The following is an 18,806-nucleotide window of genomic DNA, read 5'->3' as shown; positions in this document are numbered from 1 at the left end:
TCTTGCAATAGCGACAAGTTTTGTTGGATTTGCGACCTCTGGATTTGGATCTGAACTTTTTATAATTGGTACTCCCTTTTTCTTGAGTTCTACCTCGAACACTTAAGCCCTCACCCTTGTCCACAGAATTAACTTCAAGATCAAATTTTTCTTTGGACAATAAATTAGATTTAACATCTTCAAAGGATAAGGTATCATTATTTCCATACAACATGATTTCTTTGAAGTGCTTATAGGTAGAAGGTAAAGAGACAACCAACAAAACAGCTTTGTCTTCATCTTCAATATTAATATCAATATTTTGCATATCCATAATAATAGAATTAAACTCATCAAGATGAGTTTGAATAGGAGTACCTTCAACCATACGAATGGTGTATAACCGTTCTTTGAGACGAAGCTTGTTTGCGAGGCTCTTGGTCATGTATAAAGTTTCTAACTTCAGCCACAAAGCCGCAGCGGTTTCTTCATTGGCAACCTCACGAAGAACCTCCTTCGACAAACAAAGTTGAATTGTTGAAAGCGCCTTTTCATCCAACTCGTCCCATTGATCATCGGTCATGGAAACTGGTTTCTTTGACTTCCCATCTAAAGCTTTCTTTAATCCGCTCTGGATAAGAACGGCCCTCATTTGGACTCGCCAAATAGAAAAGCTAATTTTGCCATCAAACTTCTCAATGTCAAATTTTGCAGACATTTTGAAATTCTCAATTTAGTAAGAGCTCTGATTCCACTTGTTAAGGTTAGAGCACAATGCGGAAGCACAGGATTGAATCAATTGAGAACAAAAGAGAAGCAAGTAAAGGATAAAGAAAATAACACACAAGATTTAACGTGGAAAAACCCCTCAGTGTGAGAGGAAAAAAACCACGGGCGATCAAGAGCAAAATTCCACTATGTAAAAAAGAAGAGTACAAGAAATCCTCTTATAATGATGAGGACAAATGACAATATTTTTCTCACAAATACTCTCTCAAATGGAACAAGAATTCTCACCAAGAATGCACTCACAATATATGTGTAAATGAAAGAGATGTTGTGTGTTGTGAAGATGATTTTGAAGCTCTCTATATGTGTCCTTTTATAGGCAAGCAAAGTCTTGGTATCTTGGATTCCAAGCATTGGATGCTTGGAAACAAAGCCATAAAAGTGACATAAAATGCCCTTAAAGAGAGCCATAAAATTGTCATAAAATTCTTTTAAGGCATAGTAATGAGAGGCATCTAACAATCTCCACCTTGGCTCGAGTGTATATGTTTAAAATTAGAGAATTAATGATACTTTTGATCAAACATGTGTCATTATCTATAAAAAATTGAATAAAGACAAGTACAAACATAAAGAATGAGTTACCTTGAAACAAGTCAGGTAGAGTCATACTTATCTCTTATCCCGTCATAAATATTAACCAAGTCTAACTTTTTTTTTTTTGAATTCAAACCCATATTTAAATATGATGAAAGACAATCAGATTTAAACCAGATTATAATCAAGTCCTTCTCATGCTTAATTCTAACATATCTACGTGAAGGAAAGGAAAACAAATAGAATGAATAGAAAAAAATGTAAACGTATTAGAATTATAAAAAGTTCTATTTAATGCAATTTTAAAAAACGACCCAAGGCGGAAAAACCAAATATCGCATACCCAAAAAAACTGTTTCCAAATCTCCCGCCACAAAAATGAGAATTGCGGAGATATCCTCGCCGGATCCCCGATCAGTTCACGGTGAAACGGAGCCTCACCAGCGACTTCTCTCTCAAATCGAAGCCTCTATCAAGCACATTGAATCTCTCTCCGCAAACAAAACATCTCCGGCAAAAACTGCTTCCGCCGCCGTTGATCTCCGGCAATGCCTGACTCAGCTGAGTCAACACGCTCCTTTTCCTAACTCCCTCAAGCTTCACATTTGGAAGCTCAGCTACCGCCTCTGGAATGCTTGCGTCGACCTCTCCAACACTGCTGCCTTTCGCTCCTCCTCATCCTCCGCCGTTGCCACCGCCGAACTCCGTCACATTGCCTCAGATCTCCTATCCCTCGCCGGAGACGTAGCTGGAGTTCCTTCTCCATCGATCAAAACGGCGTCGTTTTACTACAAGACCGGTTCGATATGGCACAGCCTCAAGAAACTCGATTTCGCCTCAATGTGCTTCGAGAGAGCCACTGATTTGGTTTCGAAGATCGATCACAGTTCGATCATCGATTCCAGTGAGCGAAAACTGCTTCTGGATTTGAACCTGGCTCGGTGCCGAACCGCGTGGGAAGGAGGTTCGGATCCGAACCTCGTGATCGCGCTTTTGAACCGTTGCAAGGGTTTGCTCTTCGGTTCGTGCGAGCACCACACTGAACTAACGAAACAGTTCATGGCGTTCGGGAAAAGCTTGTTATCGAAGAAGAGTAGTAAAAACGAAGAGGGAGGGCATAACGGTAATTTAAGTAATTTGAGCGAATCGCTTAAGCTGATGAATGAAGCATTGGAGGTTTGTGAGAAGGGATTGAGTGTATCGAAAACACAGGAAGAGAGATTGGTACTGAAAGGTTTAAGATGGAAGGTGCTGAGATTTATTGCTGCAATTCATTTGCAAAAAGAAGAATTCGAGAGTGTGATTAAGTGTGTAAAGGTTTTAAGAGATGGTGGTGGTGGCGGTGGTGGTGACAATGGTGGTGGTGATGGTCATCGGAGCCTTTCGGTGTTGGCAATGAAAGCTTGGTTGGGGTTGGGGAGGCATGTGGAAGCGGAGAAGGAGTTGAGGGGGATGGTGATTGATGAGGGGATTCCGGAAGGTGTGTGGGTGTCTGCTGTGGAGGCTTATTTTCAGGCGGCGGGGACCGCAGGGGCGGAGACTGCGAAAGGGGTGTTCTTGGGGCTGTTGGGGAGGTGTCATGTGAGTGCTGGGGCGGCAGTGAGGGTGGCACATAGGGTGGTTGGAAGCGGCGGAGGTAGTGAAGGGTCTAGAGTGAGGGCTAAAGTTGTTGCTGAGCTTGTGTCTGATGAAAGGGTAGTGGCACTCTTTGCAGGACTGGAAGCTGCTAAGGATAAGGTGGCAATGCATGCAGTTCTCTGGAATTGGTGAGTATGTGATCTATTCCTAAGAGAAATGATTAAACCATTATGCAATTAATTATTATAACTAATTAATGACTTGATTGGTGTAGCACACCATATCTGATAGAAATCTCATTAGACTATGCAACCTTCTTGGTTTATCTAGATAGTAGATAAGAGTATAAATTGAAACATTTTATGCTCACAAAGGCTATTGTTCAATCCCTAGCATTGTATTAAAACATTCCTCCTAGAGTACTGGTCAAATTGGTCAAATCTTTTTTTATATTTAGCTATTCGATTAAACCAATGATTCATTGTCCGAGAAGATAGCAGCAACCATTTCATCCTGGGTAAAGCCGATTTTTTCTTAACACTGTATTTGTCATTTGATCAAATAGCATTCTTAGATAGGTTTATATCTGAGGAATACTGATAACACCAGGTTTGTTAGGTTTGTGTGTGTATTTCTCAATTCCTAGTCTGTTTCTTCTAGCTGCATAGTTCTAATATGGTTTGTGTCCTTTGCAGTATCATGCCATGGGGCGTGTCTTAAATAGTTAAACTTCAAGTAACCAACTATTTTTATTTAAACTTCCAAATTTGGAACTGTTTGGATTTGTTATCTTCTCGTTTTATCATCTTAAACTGTGTAAAAGAAGATATGGTGTAGTTGTTCCAAAAAAAATGTTGGTGGATGGTCAAATTTCCAGCTAATTGGGAATTTGGAATAGCTTTCATTGTTCAGCTGATGTTGCTGAACATGTGCAACTTGCACACCTTTTCTTTTATTTATTAGATATGATGCAAGATTATTATTTTGAATACCTGTCGTCTGAGTACAAGATCAAGGACAAGAAGCTTCCTTATGTAGCGTCCCTTCTTGTTCCTCATAAAATTCATCTATGCAAGTTAATTGTTCTGCCAAAAGGAATCTCCACTTTTCTTTTCTGTTTGATGGAACAGTTTATTAAAGCAAAGCTTCAGAAACTTGTTTTCTACTAATTTAGTAAGTCACTCTTTGTGTGGGTAACTAATAAGTCACTCATATCAGTATATACTGGCATGCTGCTACCTGTGCATTTTCTCATCCCTGACCTCCATATTATTTCCCCTGTCAAGCAAGAATCCATTTTCCATTTTTATGCAGTTTAACCAGATGAGTCTTCGTGGCTTCGTGCTCGTTTTATTGAGAGATCAAAGTTTTTTACACAATAAGTCTGGAGCCTCATCCTTGGTCAACATTTTGTAGCAATCTTTATTTAGAATGGTTGCTTTTGTCAAGGTGATAAGGGCAAAGTGGTCAGAGAGATCACTTGCAATGTGTAGAGTTCTCCATATTTCAGGATATATTTTGATTCAATTAATTGAAGCTTGTTCCTCTTGGTTTCTGTTCTAGTTCTGTTGATGAATGATTTCGCACGCGATCCTTGTTATGTTTGTGATTGCTCGATTTCTAAATCTGTTTTGTCTCTATTTCTCTGTTTTATCACCTAACATTGCAGAGTCAAGAACTTGAGATGAACTTCTTAAAGTTGAAACTTATTACCTGATGAATACTTACATTATATATGATTTGGCAATACCTAGGATGGTTGTCTCCAATAAACTCACTTATCTTAATACCTTTATGTGTGGTTTACAGTGGTGCTGATAATTTTCAATCTAAAGATTATGAGACCAGTGCAGAACTCTTTGAAAAATCAATGCTGTATATTCCAAATGATACAGAGAATCGAATACTTCGAGCCAAGGGCTTCAGAGTTTTGTGTCTCTGCCACCTTGGTCTCTTGCAGCTGGATCGTGCAGAAGAATACATCAATGAGGCTGAAAAGGTATTTTGTTAATTACAATGAGAACTTCAAATTTGTTGCATTGAATTTTCACTCAAATATGAAACTTGCTTTTCCATCTTTGCAGCTTGAGCCCAACATTGTCTGTGCTTTTCTTAAGGTATCGTCTTCTCTCTCTCTCTCTCTCTGTGTGTTTTGGTGCTTCTGTGTCTATGTCAGACAAGTATGCATATAAAAATACAGGTGGCTTAAAACAGCAGACAAAGTCACAATATTTAAATAGGTTTAGGTCATATAAAGGTATTTTCCAGTCGATGTCCTATGTTATTCTCCAAGCATGTTTCAACTTACAACTAAAGCCACTTGCTTATCAGTAGGATAACCTTTGTAATCAATGTGGAATTAAATCTTACGCTGCGCTTCTTTGTTTTAGCCCAGTTCAAAATTTATCTCCAAAAGAATGACCTCCAAGGCGCTATTAAGCAAATTGAAGTGATGACAACATGCCTTGACTTTCAACCAGATTTTCTCTCACTTTCAGCCCATGAAGCTGTTGCTTGTCATGCTCTTCCTGTTTCTGTTGCTGCTCTATCAAGTATGCTCAACTTCTATGCTTCAGGAAGGTCCATGCCAACAGCAGAAGTCACAGTTATTCGTACCCTGGTAACAGTGCTCTCTCAAGAACCGGGTAATGAACAGCAAGTCCACAAATTCTTAAAACATGCCTATATCAGAGCTTCTGAGCTTGGTCCTGATTGTTTCTTTGGAAAAGAAGAGGTTGGAAGACGGGAGCGGAATTGGTTTGCGGTAACTTCATGGAACTTCGGTACAAAAACTGGGCAGAGTAAGAACTATCAATTGTCTGGTGAGTTCTTGATACTGGCATCAGACTTTTATGCTCTGCTTGAAGGGTCTAGTAATGAGAACAATGTAATGGTTTGTAAATCATTAGTACTTGCTGCATCATCGATGATAGCTTCAGAACTTCAAACAAAGACTGCTATGTCAGAAGCTGAAGTCAAGCAAGCTGTGCAATTGCTAGATAGAGCGGGAAAGGTATGAAAATGTTGTTTTCTTCTTTTCATGTTATTTGATGCTTTAGTCTTTTGCAAATGAGTCAAGTTGTGTGACATGATACATACAATAAGCTTGTATATATCATGTTAGATATATAAAATCATTCATGTGCATGTACCAAATTAGCTTCACCTTTTGAGATCCTCTATGAAGTGGCTTGGAGTTCAATTCTTGCCATTTCCATTCTTAATTAAAAAAACAAAGTGCCAACAAAGATGTTGGTCTAGTGGTGTAAGACCCTGCTATATCTCCAGAAATACCAAAATGTTAAGGATTTGATTCCTGAGAGCCACACTTGTTGGGAAGAGTAGTCACACACTCTGAAAGAGATTAGTTTCTTACCCATATGGTGAGGGGATACCTTGGTAGTACAAGAAAAACAAAGTTAAATTTCTGCCCAAGATAATGTACCTCTACATAGCCTATGCTTCAAGTCCACGAGACTATTATGGTGTGAGAGAGCGTAATAGATATATAAGAAATTCCCGTCTCTTCACAAGTTAAGCTTTTGAGCGAGTTGATTTATGACATGATACTATGAAAGTACTTTCTTTTCAAGCTATGTTCTATTGAACATTTTCTTACTCCTCTGTTATGTGGATGCAGACGGTAAAGTCAATTTCAGCTGGGAACTTCGTTAATGATGATCAAACAAATACCATTGAATCTGACCTCTTTTTCATATACACTTTCTGTGCTTATGATATACAAGGCAGGCTAAACGACATAGGTTCACAACTTCTAAGTGTGAAAAGTTTTGCGACTTCAAAGGCTTGTAAACCCCACCACCTCCTTCAATTAGGCCTCTCCGCCTCACAGGGACCGCGATCTAATCACCAAGTAGCCACATTCTCTCTGAACGAATGCCTCTCATCATTCCTTTCATCCCCTAATCCAGATTACCAAAACGTCGCTCTCGTAATTCGCAAGCTTATAGCCATTGCTAGCATTCACAAGGGTGATACAGATGATGATGCTGTATATGGAATGTACAAACAAGCCTATAGGATAATGATTGGTTTGAAGGAAAATGAGTATCCAATTGAAGAAGGAAAATGGCTTGCTATGACTGCATGGAATAGAGCATCATTGCCTATTCGGTTGGGTCAGATTGAAGTTGGGAAGAAATGGATGAGTGTTGGTTTAGATATTGCAAAACATGTTCCTGGAATGGAGGCTTATAAAGCATGCATGGAAGATCTTGTTAGTAGTATGGAGATAAAACTTTGATATATATCAACCTCAAATCTGGTTTTGTAGGAGTTACAAAATGTGTACATTTCTTATAGGAAAGAAGACATAATGTAGAAGATACACGTTGCTATGGTGTAGATATGATATATTGATTCATTGCCTACTTAATTTTTCATACTGGTGTTAATACTAATGTTTTAGATTTATCATGGATGCCCTTAGCCCATAAATTATCAGGACATAATTTATCATTCATATTAATCATCTTACCACAAAAGTAACATAATGAATAATAAATGTAAAATTTTACACCAGCAATACATAAATATTAAACTCTTAAATCTTAATATTGATACATCGTTTGTAAAGTTTGTAGAGATCAGTAGATCATGTTTTTGTGTTTATTACTTTTATTTAAGAGTTAATAATAATTAAGACATAAATGATAAATAATATCTCAAATTATAAAAATCATTAGACTAATTACTATCTCTCTCTAAATGCTAATCCTAAATGAAAAATCATTTCCATATAAATGTTAGGAATGATAGCTTAATTGCCTTGTCTTTGTAGAACTTAAGAAAAATAATTTCTAAAATACTTTCTCCAACGAGTTCTAAAACAAGAATCTTAATTAATTTTATTAATATTAATTTATTTACTCAAGATAGATATTTCAATTTTGAAAAGTGAGAATATCAAGAACTCCACATTGAGTAGAATAACAATTTTAACGTGATATTAAGTCATGAAATTCTCCCTTCTAACATGACTTAAATACTACATTGAGATTGTTATTCTACTCAATATATGATTCATAATATTATCTACAAAAAAAAAAATATATACATACAATAAAATTGAGTAACATTATATACAACTATAATTTGATAACTTGTCATAGACAAATCTAATTACAATTTGTTATCTCTACATTCATGATAATTCCTATAATCTAATTTTTAAAAATGCAACTTCTTAACATTAATGTATTTTTTTTTTAAAATAAACTATATCAGACCAAGAAACTTATTCATTCCATATTTAATCCCTTCCTATATCTTATCTGATCATAGCTACTTTTCTCCATTTTCCTCATCCTCTCATGGATTCACTCTCTCTACTCTTCTCTTCCTATCCTTTATTACTCTCTAACAAAGCCCACAAATTCTCCACTTTCAAACCCTGTTCTTCACTCTCAAACCATAACTCATCACGCTCTTCATCTTCTCTTCAACCTCTTTCATCAACAACCCAAAAAAAATTCAAATTTTCATCATTCCAAACCCATTCTACTATCTCACTCCAAAACCTACCCTTTATTCTCCCATTCCATAATCTCTTATCAAAATCTTTTTTTTCATTTTCCATCATTGAATATTTTACTTCTCTTCCATCACTTGCTGCTGAAGTTGAAGTTGATGCTGCAGTTCCTTCTGTTATTGAGTCAGATGCTGGAAAAATCAACATTGAATCTGTTTTGGTTTCAATTGATGACTTTTTCAATAGATACCCATTTTTTGTTGCTGGCTGCACTTTCATTTGGTTGGTTGCTATACCTTTGACTGAAGAGTATTTGAAGAAATGCAAGTTTGTTTCAGCCATTGATGCTTTTAGGAAGCTTCGCGATGACCCTGTTTCGCAGCTCTTGGATATAAGGGATAGGAAGAATTTGAAGTTTTTGGGGTCTCCTAACTTGAAAATTGTGAAGAAGGAAGTGGTGCAGGTGGAGTTCAGTGATGGAAATGAAGATGGGTTTGTGAAGAAAGTGATGGAGAGATTCAGTGATGCGCCAAACACTGTTCTTTGTGTTTTGGACAGGTTAGTGAGGAAAAAAAGTAGAGAAATTTGCAGTAAATTAATTGAGTTCTGAAATATGGATAATGTGTAATTGAAGTAGAAAACTTTGCCAAATATGCCCGCGAAAATTTTTTTTAATAAAAAACCTACAAAATTGTGTTTTGCCATTTGGAAGAAATTTTGGATTGTTTGATTTGGCATGTCCATGAATGACAATATTGTTCGCACTTGTGGGGTACATAGTATATTAGCAATTTAGTGATTAGTCATGAAATTATCAGTGAATTTAATTATATGCATGAGTTAGTTAGTCTATGAATTTACAAAACTCGTATAAACTTAGTCTTTTTGAGGGACTAAAGTGATAAAGAAATTTGATCGAGTTGATATGAGTTTTGTAAATTTATGGTCTTTCTAAGTTTAGAGTAAGAGTGGAAAATGTGTCTGGCCATTTAGAAGAACTTTGGAATTGTTTTAATTTAGCATGTGTTGGAATGACATTATGACAGTCTTGAAGTTATTTTACCGAATAAATGACATTTTGTTTGAGTTTTTGCTTTCATCATAAAGGAATATAATTAACTTCTTTATAAGTATTAGTTGTAGAATTTGAACAAGATACAAAATGTACTGCTTTTGCTTCTATCCTTAGTTATGAGGAGCTGGGATACGATTTTGAGAGACAATATTCCAGTTTTCTGACTACGGTTCTCTCTGCTTGATTTTATTTGAGTGTGAAATCTTTCTGCAGACTTGGCACATGATAGATAGCTTGTATAATTCAATTTTCTAATTTTTTAAAAATGTTTCCCCTTTGTCATTCTTGGGTACATCTGCAGCTATGCATTTTCTCGTTCCCGCAATAGGATAATTTGTTTTAACTAGCTAAGTAGTATCAATAGAACTTTACTCAAGGTAACATATATATTTAGTCTTTTCATGATTTTTACGTCAAAAAATAATAGTTATACAAAGGAAGTGGGCATATATAGTTAAATCATTATGTACCAAGTTTAATCTGCTTGAATACAATAAAGTAATCTATATAATTCATGATTGGTAAGTGATTCCAAATGCATAAAAAAAAACAATTGAAAAAGAACCGGTACATCATAAATTACATTGTATGAGCAATATCATTTTCTTTTACCATATATTACAGTTCGCGAAATTACTCACTTGTTTCTCTTTTGTGTGCAAGGTAGTTTTGACGGTAATTCCATGAAAGCTGCCGAGTTACTATTCAAGAATGGTTTCAAAGAGGCCTATGCAATCAAAGGTGGAGTCAGAGGCCCGCAAGGGTGGATGGTATACTTTTTCTTTTCTCTTCTGCCTGTTGTTTGTTTATCAGAAAGCATTCACATCCGGTTAAATCCTATAAATATTTTTCTCCCTTTACAAACCATTCAAGAAGTTTGATGTAAAATGGCACTCTTCATCCTCTACTAAAACACTTAACACAGAATATAAAGGAAGATCTAGATAGGGGTTCAAAAAAATCGAATTTTGGCTTTTCAATTATCACACTGAAATTTGATGCCAACTGAGGAATGTATGTATCTGGTTGTGGAAAATCTGTTGGAGGTAAAGGTAATAAAGTTTTATACTTTGGGTCTTTATGTTTTCAGGCTATACAGGATTCCCTTTTGCCCCCTTCTGCACATGTTTTCCGAAGGAAAAAGACTAAAGCTTCAAAACAACTCCATAAAAATGGAAATGGAGCCATTCAGAAAACTGAGAGCAACTACGAGAGTGCCTTATCCCCAGACACTCCTGTTGTTGAAAATCAGGAGACAGACAATGGTCATGTGGAAAGGTCTGTAAGATCTGCCCCGGATGTGAAAATTGGCTCATTAGCTTCCTCTTCTCCTTATCCCAATGTATGTTCTTCTCAACTCTCTCTCTCCACATTCTATTTCATTGTGTTCACTGTTCAGTGATGTTCTAACAGAGTATGTTAAGTAAGGTTCACAAACTATTTATTATATTGAATTCTGCAACTTGAATTCATATCTCATAGCAATTATTAAGCCCACATGTGGATTAGCATGAAATTAGTATTTTAGTAGAATTGTAGAACCATATTTGGGTTCACTTATATCATCAATGTTCAGGGCATATTAACTATGCACCTTCCAAAGGCAGTGCATATATTTTCTTCATTCTTTTAGAGATACATCTATAAAGTGATGGATGGGAAAGGTTTTGGTACAAAATAGAGGAAACGGGTATCATGGTGCTTATCTTCTACTTTAACAGTTATTGTGAATGGATAATTAAGTTCTGGTTTAAGGACCAGAGGGGAATGAAGCAAGAATACCCTTTATTCCCTTTTCTTTTTGGTATAGTGGTGGATGTGCATAGGCGTTTAGTGTCTAGAGTTCTAGAAAGTGGGTTGATTAAGGGGTTACCGGTTTGCTCTTGTTAGGCAGTAAGTCCCATATCGCCTGCCTCATGCTCTTGTGTGTGATCTACACACCACCTAGGCTACTACTCTCACTACCAATTGGTTTTGAGATGAAACCTTAATATGGTATTAGAGCTAGAGCAAAACTTATTTCCGGTTGTCATGGTCCAAAATATGTCATTTCTTAATGGGTCCAAGGTAACCCGTCACCTGGTTCGTAAGTCTCAAATCACATGCCTCATTCTCCATAGCTCTCAAGGGGTATTGGTTTATCTTTTTAAGTTTGCCGAGGATACAATGTTTTTCTTTTAACCAGATGCTAATTCTTTTGCTTATATTTTCTCTATTTTGAATTTCTTCGTGGTTATCTTTTTTCTTAAGATTTACTTGTCTAAAAGTGGTCTGCTTGGGGTCAATGAAGATGGTCAGACTTTGAGTGCTTTTGCTTCTTTAGAGGGTGGTTAAATTCTTTAGTGGTCTTTCACTTATCTTGGTATCCCTTTGGGAGGTAATGTATGTGCTTTATCCTTTAGGGATCTAGTGGTTTGTAAGATTTCCTTCACAAACATCCTCTTTATTGAACCATGTCATCCGAATGGGTCGGGCACCAACTCAGTGAAAGGAGGCACTAATGCTAGTCCTTGAAAGTTCATTTCTTAGGATCTACCTTCTTTTAACTCTCATATGCCCTTCAAGTTGGGGGATAATTCTTGAATTAACATTAGGAAGACATTTGGGTTGGTCATACCCCACTTAGTCTTTTCCAAAACTATTTAGTCTTTACTTCATGCATAATACCCGAGTCTGTCGGTTCTATTCTCAATATAACTCCTCTTAGACCTCCATCTTTCTTCAGAAATTTGCATAACAGAGAGGTTAATGAGCTACAATCTCTTGGTCTTAACTGATTCTTTTCATCTATCTTCTTTCCCGGTACTAGAATTCACATCTGTTGCCCCTCGCAAATGTTGGCATGTAAGTCGTTTTTTTTTATCCTTGACACTTTATAATAACTGCGTTAGTTTTCTTTTGGAAAAACTCATCGGAAGCCAAAAGCTCCCTCAAAGGTTAAAGTTATTGTTTGGTCGGCTACTCTTAACGGGATTAACACCAATGGCATGCTTCAGAAGCACAAACCTTTGATTACTTTCTCCTAATATGTGAATAATGTGTGTTTCAGATTCCGCAAGCACAAACCCCTTGCCTTGATTTTAATGATGTTGTAGATTTAGTTATGGTATTTGGAGCTTGTGGGGCTTGGTAATTGTCAAGGACGGAATAGTGCATACTCCTATTCTAGAATTGCTTAAAATGTTTCTCAAATGAATAACTATTAACTAAGATTTAGATATCATTGTTTTGTCAATGGACATGATATACAATAGGTCATTATGACGTCGTTCGATCTATGTAGTCGACCAAACCCAGTGAGATCAAAGCTTGATTGTTGTTGTAAGAAGGGACTTGAGTCTTTTGTCTTAACACACACAAACTGCTAAGTTATTTATAGTGCATTAAAGAAGCTGCTCCTTGTATCCAAAAAAAGGAATACTAAGACTCTTTGCTGTAAGCCTCTAACGGCACAAGCATCAACTTAAACTTATTATTTGAGGTCTGCATTCAAATTCCAAAGCACCCCACCAAACCATCTCTATGTTTCTAGAGTTTAGCGAAAGGAATCCAAGAGTTCAAAACAATCTTTGAGTTTCAAAATAGCTTATCCATGAACATTGATGACTCATGAGCATGATATGATGGTTAGAAGAAACTTTGTAGTCCAGATAGCCCATATTGTTATGTAAAAGGGAAGATGACTGAACTTCTCAACAAATGTTTAGGGTTTGATTTTAAAATATAAGCCGACCCCACATAGTAGGACTAAGACTGGGTTGTTGGTGGTGGTTTGATTTTAAAATATAAACATAGCCACAGTGATAATTTATGTTTGTGAATACTACATGTGACTTGCATATAAAGTTTTAGGTTGCCATGTTCTGATAAAATGAGTATCCTTTAACCATTCTCATATTTCTTTTCTGCAGTACCCTGATTTGAAGCCACCATCATCTCCAACTCCATCAAAACCACAATAGTAATGTTGCTCTTACCATACTCACTCAACTGCTATCTTTTGGACACAAACTATTATTGAAGGCACAAGTACAATCTACTCATTTTCAAATTGTTTGATTTCTAATTCTACAACTATTCCTTTAATTTAATGTGTAATTTTCTCTCCTAGTGAGAAAAGGCTTTTGTTGGTTCTTTTACCTCATATTGAGTTTTAGGGAGGTGTAAAACATGTTATGGTGATGTTACCTATTATGAGCAGAGGAAAAAGTTGTCAAATTTGGTTTGACATCAATTATAGTAGCTGTGTTGCATGTGATCCTTACATTCTGTACATACAGAATCATTCCAGGCTTTTTCTGATCACTGGTCTCTCCATTAACCCAAACCAAGTTAATGGATTTCAGTTGGATTTTTAGTGCATCAAACACAATAAATGGGAAACTGAATTAACTCAACAATCATTTGAACTCCTACTTGTTATTTAGTTTGTTAAACTTGGTTCATGAACCAAACAAATTAAATTTGAGTAAAAATTAAGGTCGTTAAATAAACGAACCAAACTTGAGCCAAATATAGTTCAACTTATTAGGTTCATGAGCTAGTTTGATTATATATAGAGAAAAGAATGTATGCACTAACTGTTAGTGTATTATCTACAATTCATGTTTAATCATTATTGACTCTTTAAAAAGTAATATAGATGAATGGTGAATGAAACATTGACTGTGCATAAATTTTTACATTGACAGTGCATATATATTATAAATATGTGTATATATGTAGAGAATATTTAATTTTATTTATATTAAATAAATAATGATTATTGGAATTGACGAATTGAATTAATCGAGCTAATGAGTTGAATTAAACAACTTGTGAACTCTTGATGAGCCAAATCAATTTGAGCCAATGAGTCAAATTGAACATTTCACAAACTTCATTCGAGCTGCACTGAACAGTTGCTGAACTTCAATCGAGCCAGATTCAAGTTGGAAACATAGCTTGTTTATGGCCCTAGATAGCATTATTGCAAAAATAGTGTTTAAACAGGTAATATGAACTTATTTATTTAATTGCATATATCATTGGCAATTTGGGCAAAACTCATGGGCCCACCCGCCAGCACGTTTTGGGCGGGCAGAGCATGAAAATTGTGTCCATCCGTCCTAAAATGTTCGCCCAAAATGCCATTTTTGCCTATGGGCAGGCAGGGCGGCCCATGGGCATCAATGAACATTAATATAAGTTTGATAGGTCAAGTATGACAAAAGTAATTCATGTTCTCACCACTTGAGTGCATGTAACAATTTTCCAAAATATAATATCTTATCAATTGAGGCATGTTCGGTTTATGTAAAACAATATGTTATGTTTTATGTTTTTAATCTTACTGTCACATTATGTATCCATGTAATCTAAAGTACTATGACATTTTTTGTTTTTTTTTTATTTAGGGCAGCCCGCAAGCTCACTCTGCCCATGTTTAGGGCGGGCAAGACATGATATTTTATGCCCTATTTTAAAATAGGCATGCCCATGCCCACCCTAATTTTGGTGGACATTGTGTGGACATGGGCATTGTGTGCCTGTCCTAATTGCCAATGCTAATTGCATGTACCAAAAAATATGAACTTGTTTACTTTAAGTGTTATCTTCTTATATACTATCCGTCCATCATCCACTATTCATTTTAATCATCATTGATTCTTAAAAAAAATAATACAAATGAATGATAGATGATATGTTAGATATTTGCTGATGATTGGTGAAATATCAATTTTAGGATCTTGAACCTTATAATTCTCACACATAATATAAAACAAGAATATAAAGTCATAACTGAATTTATGCTCTCGAATCTACTCCTTTGATATACATTTTGAGAGATAGTTTTGGTATGATGGCCTCCCTTAACAAAATCTTGTATTCCTTTTGAGACATTCGTTTTCTCTCTGATTTAGTGTCTTGGGGCCATAATCGTTCCTTATAGGGTTCCCATTATCCTCTATAGGTAAACGTTTGAGTATCCACTCATTAAGTTTATATCTGTTATCAGTTTCATAAGTCTTATAGGTTGTTTTGTAACCCAAAATAAATAGTTAATATAATTGTATTAAATATATAATGCTCACCTTAATTAGAAATTATGTATGTATATAATGTTTTAGACTAATATGTATATTACTCTTATTAAAATTGTTAATAATTGTATGTAGTACATCAACATTCTCAATGGTTAGGAAATTAAATAATTTTCTCTTTTTACTCAAACTGAGATATGTTAACAAAATTATTTCTTATACATAAAACTGAAAATTGTGGGATCAAAATAAAAATCAAACAGACTCTTTTATATAAATTATAAAAAACAGATATGAGGGATAATATATTAGCAATCCTCAATTTGTTAATTAGCTATAATATTATCAATTAGAAATTAAAATTTTGATGCGTTAATAAAAAGTATAAACAAATATTTGACAATGCCAACAAATATAAGTTGAATAAAAAGGGAGCTTTTCTAAGAAAGAGTCATTTTACTAAGTTGTCATTATTATGCTTAATTTCCGTTTATGACCATCCATTTCCCGGACTTTAAGGCATTTGGTGGTATAGGAAATAAAAGCATAGTTCATACTTTTCTCTTTTCTTAATTTTCAAATTAAAAGGTGCCCAAAGAATATAATATCATGTGTTTTTTTGGGTATAACCAAGGGTTTACTCACCCCATGATGATAAGGAACTAATATGTTTTAGAATGTATGAATGTCTTTTTTAATAAGTATTGTTTACATGAATCGAACTCTTGTATTTTTAATTTATTTTGGGATATAATAAAACTTTATATCACTAGACTAACTATGTTATGATTAAAGAACCATTTCTATACATGGACACAAAAAATTATAAAACCACTTCAATAATTTCTACTTTTAAAGGAATTAGCCTTTGTCAAATGAGAAACCTCTCTCACAAAAAATATTAAAAGGTGCACCATATGTTGCTTTATAAAAGTAAAGAACCCACACACCTAGTAAAGTCTTATTATTCTAAATAATTTATCCTCTTACTTTACTATTATTTTCTCTCTTTCCACAATAATGAGGCAAGATAAGAGTATAATTGATATATAAGTAATTAATATTACCTTAAATTTTGACAACAAAATGAAAGCATATTTTATTTTATGAGAAATGATAATTTAACATCGCTAGTTGATCCATTGTAAAGTTCATTTGCATGAATGAATTTGTATTTGTTAATTTGCAACGCCAACCTAATTTCTATGTAACTTAAAATGTACCATTGAAATTACCATGATAAGATAATGATTAAGATAATTGTTAAAGATATTATCAACAATATAGAATAATATATTTTGATTAAATTATCTATAACAGTATCACTTTCAACTATTAATATATTTCCAGTTTAAAAATAGTCTGAATAAGTGCTATATTACAAAGTGAGAATATAAGGTAAGAGGGAAAAAAAGATTAAAAAATAAATTTATTTCCTACAAAACACAGAGGGCACTGATTGGGAGAAATTGAAAAAGATTGTGAATATTCATATTAAAATATTAAGATTGATATGTTATATATATATATATATATACATTATTAGTATTAAGGGTAAGCAGATCCGATTCTGCCCGCTTACTCAGTATGGCCCTATCATGATCAGGCTCGAATAGGGTCGGGTCTCATCGGGTATGGGTCGGGTTTAAAAGTTAGACAAAATCAATATTTAGAGCTGGTTAGAGATGAAACATGACTCGACTCGACCTGTCCCATTGTTACCCACTCATCATATCTGTATGTATTTCTATTCAAATGTGTATGACACTTTTTTCGTCGAAAGTATCATTGGTTCTCTAATTTTTTCCTTACAGATACATATATCATTTATATGTCAAATTACATATTCATAATAATAAATAATATTGAGAAGTTTTTATCTAAAATAAATATACATCAAATTGGGTCTAGGGTCTGGTCGAGTTTAAAAGATGGATTAGCTTTGGGTCTGAGTCAAAAAACGACCTGACTAACATTTAAAATCGGGTAAGGGACAAGCCTTAACCTATTCAGCCATACCCAAATATAAAAGCTTCGTACATGTTCAATCTATTATCTTTGATTCTTGTGTATTATTTATATTTAAAACTCAATAACAATCATATTGTTAATCCTTTCTTTCATTCATGTGTATTATTAATGCTTTCTTTCTTTAACATTAACCCACTTTTCATACCAACCCACTGGAAAAATTCTTTAATTTTCAAACTTTTTTTGGGCGTAACGGAAAAAAATCGCCTTCATTCATTCAAATGCTTCGAGGTCTTGGAATTTTTTTAAGGTGATGGTCAAATAATGTTAGTTCATCCTACATATCCTTATCATAAGAAAATAAATATGTCATAAAGTAAGTAGTACTTTTTTTATTTATGATTGATTTATAATTAAGGTATATCATTTTTTTTTGTAGATAGAAGAGTTTATAGGAGAATTTGATACGAGGATATTATTACAATTCTAGTAGAATCTTATATCACTAAACTAATGTTTTTTTGGAGATGTAATTAGGTTAGGTTAAATTGTTATTTAATTTTTAGAAGAGTTTTTTTCATATGAATGTAAAGGTAAAAAATAAAAAGAAACTAAAGAGACATAAATAGTTTGATTTATTATTAAAAAATATTAAATTGTGGTTGGTGCATTTTAAGAAAATTATATTATATTTAAATAACTAAATATTAGAACCACAATCATGTATTGGTGGAGACATAGGAATAAATTAAAAGAAAAAAAGACAACAGAAAACAAAAGAATGATTGGGGCACATAGTGCATACCTCTGTAGGTGAACAATGAGCCACTATTAATATTTTTATATTAATCAAATAACCAACATAATTGATAGATAAATGTATTTTTAAATATAAAATTAGAGATCTGAATCTTATCCTATGTGTAGAAAAAAGAGTATGGTAGGAAAAGATATACTCACTTACATATATTTCTATCTTATAAGAGAATGTTAATTTCTAGATGTCACTTGAGTAACACTTTGGATGTACCATAATTTTTTGTGCTTATAATATTTATATACCATCAGTTTAAAGATTGACACACAATCAGTATCTTATCAACCACTCATTTGTATTACTTTTTTGAAGAGTTAGAAACAATTAAATATGAACAATGAATGATAGAGTGACAATTAGAAAATCATACAATATTAATACATAAATATTTTTCTCATTTTTTATTATAGGTAAAAGTTCATAAATTCTCCCTAACTTTCCATTTTCTGTTGTTTAGTACTTAATTTTTTAAATTTATATAAAGAATCCTTTTGTTCTAAGTGCAAAATAGTCATTTGTCATATGAAATATTAAAATTGGATGAAA

At 34.2% G+C, this 18,806-nt stretch overlaps 2 protein-coding genes across 2 annotated transcripts; both read left to right on the top strand.

The window, feature by feature from the left end:
- On the top strand, nucleotides 1,646-7,232 carry LOC109353594 (TPR repeat-containing protein ZIP4). The gene is made up of 5 exons (XM_019595926.1): nucleotides 1,646-3,071; nucleotides 4,693-4,882; nucleotides 4,968-5,000; nucleotides 5,279-5,896; nucleotides 6,524-7,232. The coding sequence occupies exons 1-5, from the start codon at nucleotides 1,684-1,686 to the stop codon at nucleotides 7,145-7,147; spliced, it is 2,853 nt and encodes a 950-aa protein (XP_019451471.1). The 5' UTR covers nucleotides 1,646-1,683; the 3' UTR covers nucleotides 7,148-7,232.
- On the top strand, nucleotides 8,173-13,696 carry LOC109354968 (rhodanese-like domain-containing protein 4A, chloroplastic). The gene is made up of 5 exons (XM_019597830.1): nucleotides 8,173-8,932; nucleotides 10,117-10,219; nucleotides 10,540-10,791; nucleotides 13,361-13,411; nucleotides 13,462-13,696. Exons 1-4 carry the CDS (start codon nucleotides 8,217-8,219, stop codon nucleotides 13,409-13,411), a joined length of 1,122 nt encoding a protein of 373 aa, XP_019453375.1. The 5' UTR covers nucleotides 8,173-8,216; the 3' UTR covers nucleotides 13,462-13,696.

The sequence above is a fragment of the Lupinus angustifolius genome, chromosome LG08 (assembly GCF_001865875.1).
Source record: "Lupinus angustifolius cultivar Tanjil chromosome LG08, LupAngTanjil_v1.0, whole genome shotgun sequence".
Classification (NCBI taxonomy): domain Eukaryota; kingdom Viridiplantae; phylum Streptophyta; class Magnoliopsida; order Fabales; family Fabaceae; genus Lupinus; species Lupinus angustifolius.
Note: the sequence above shows the minus strand (reverse complement) of the source record. Positions and strands in the feature narration are given on the sequence as shown.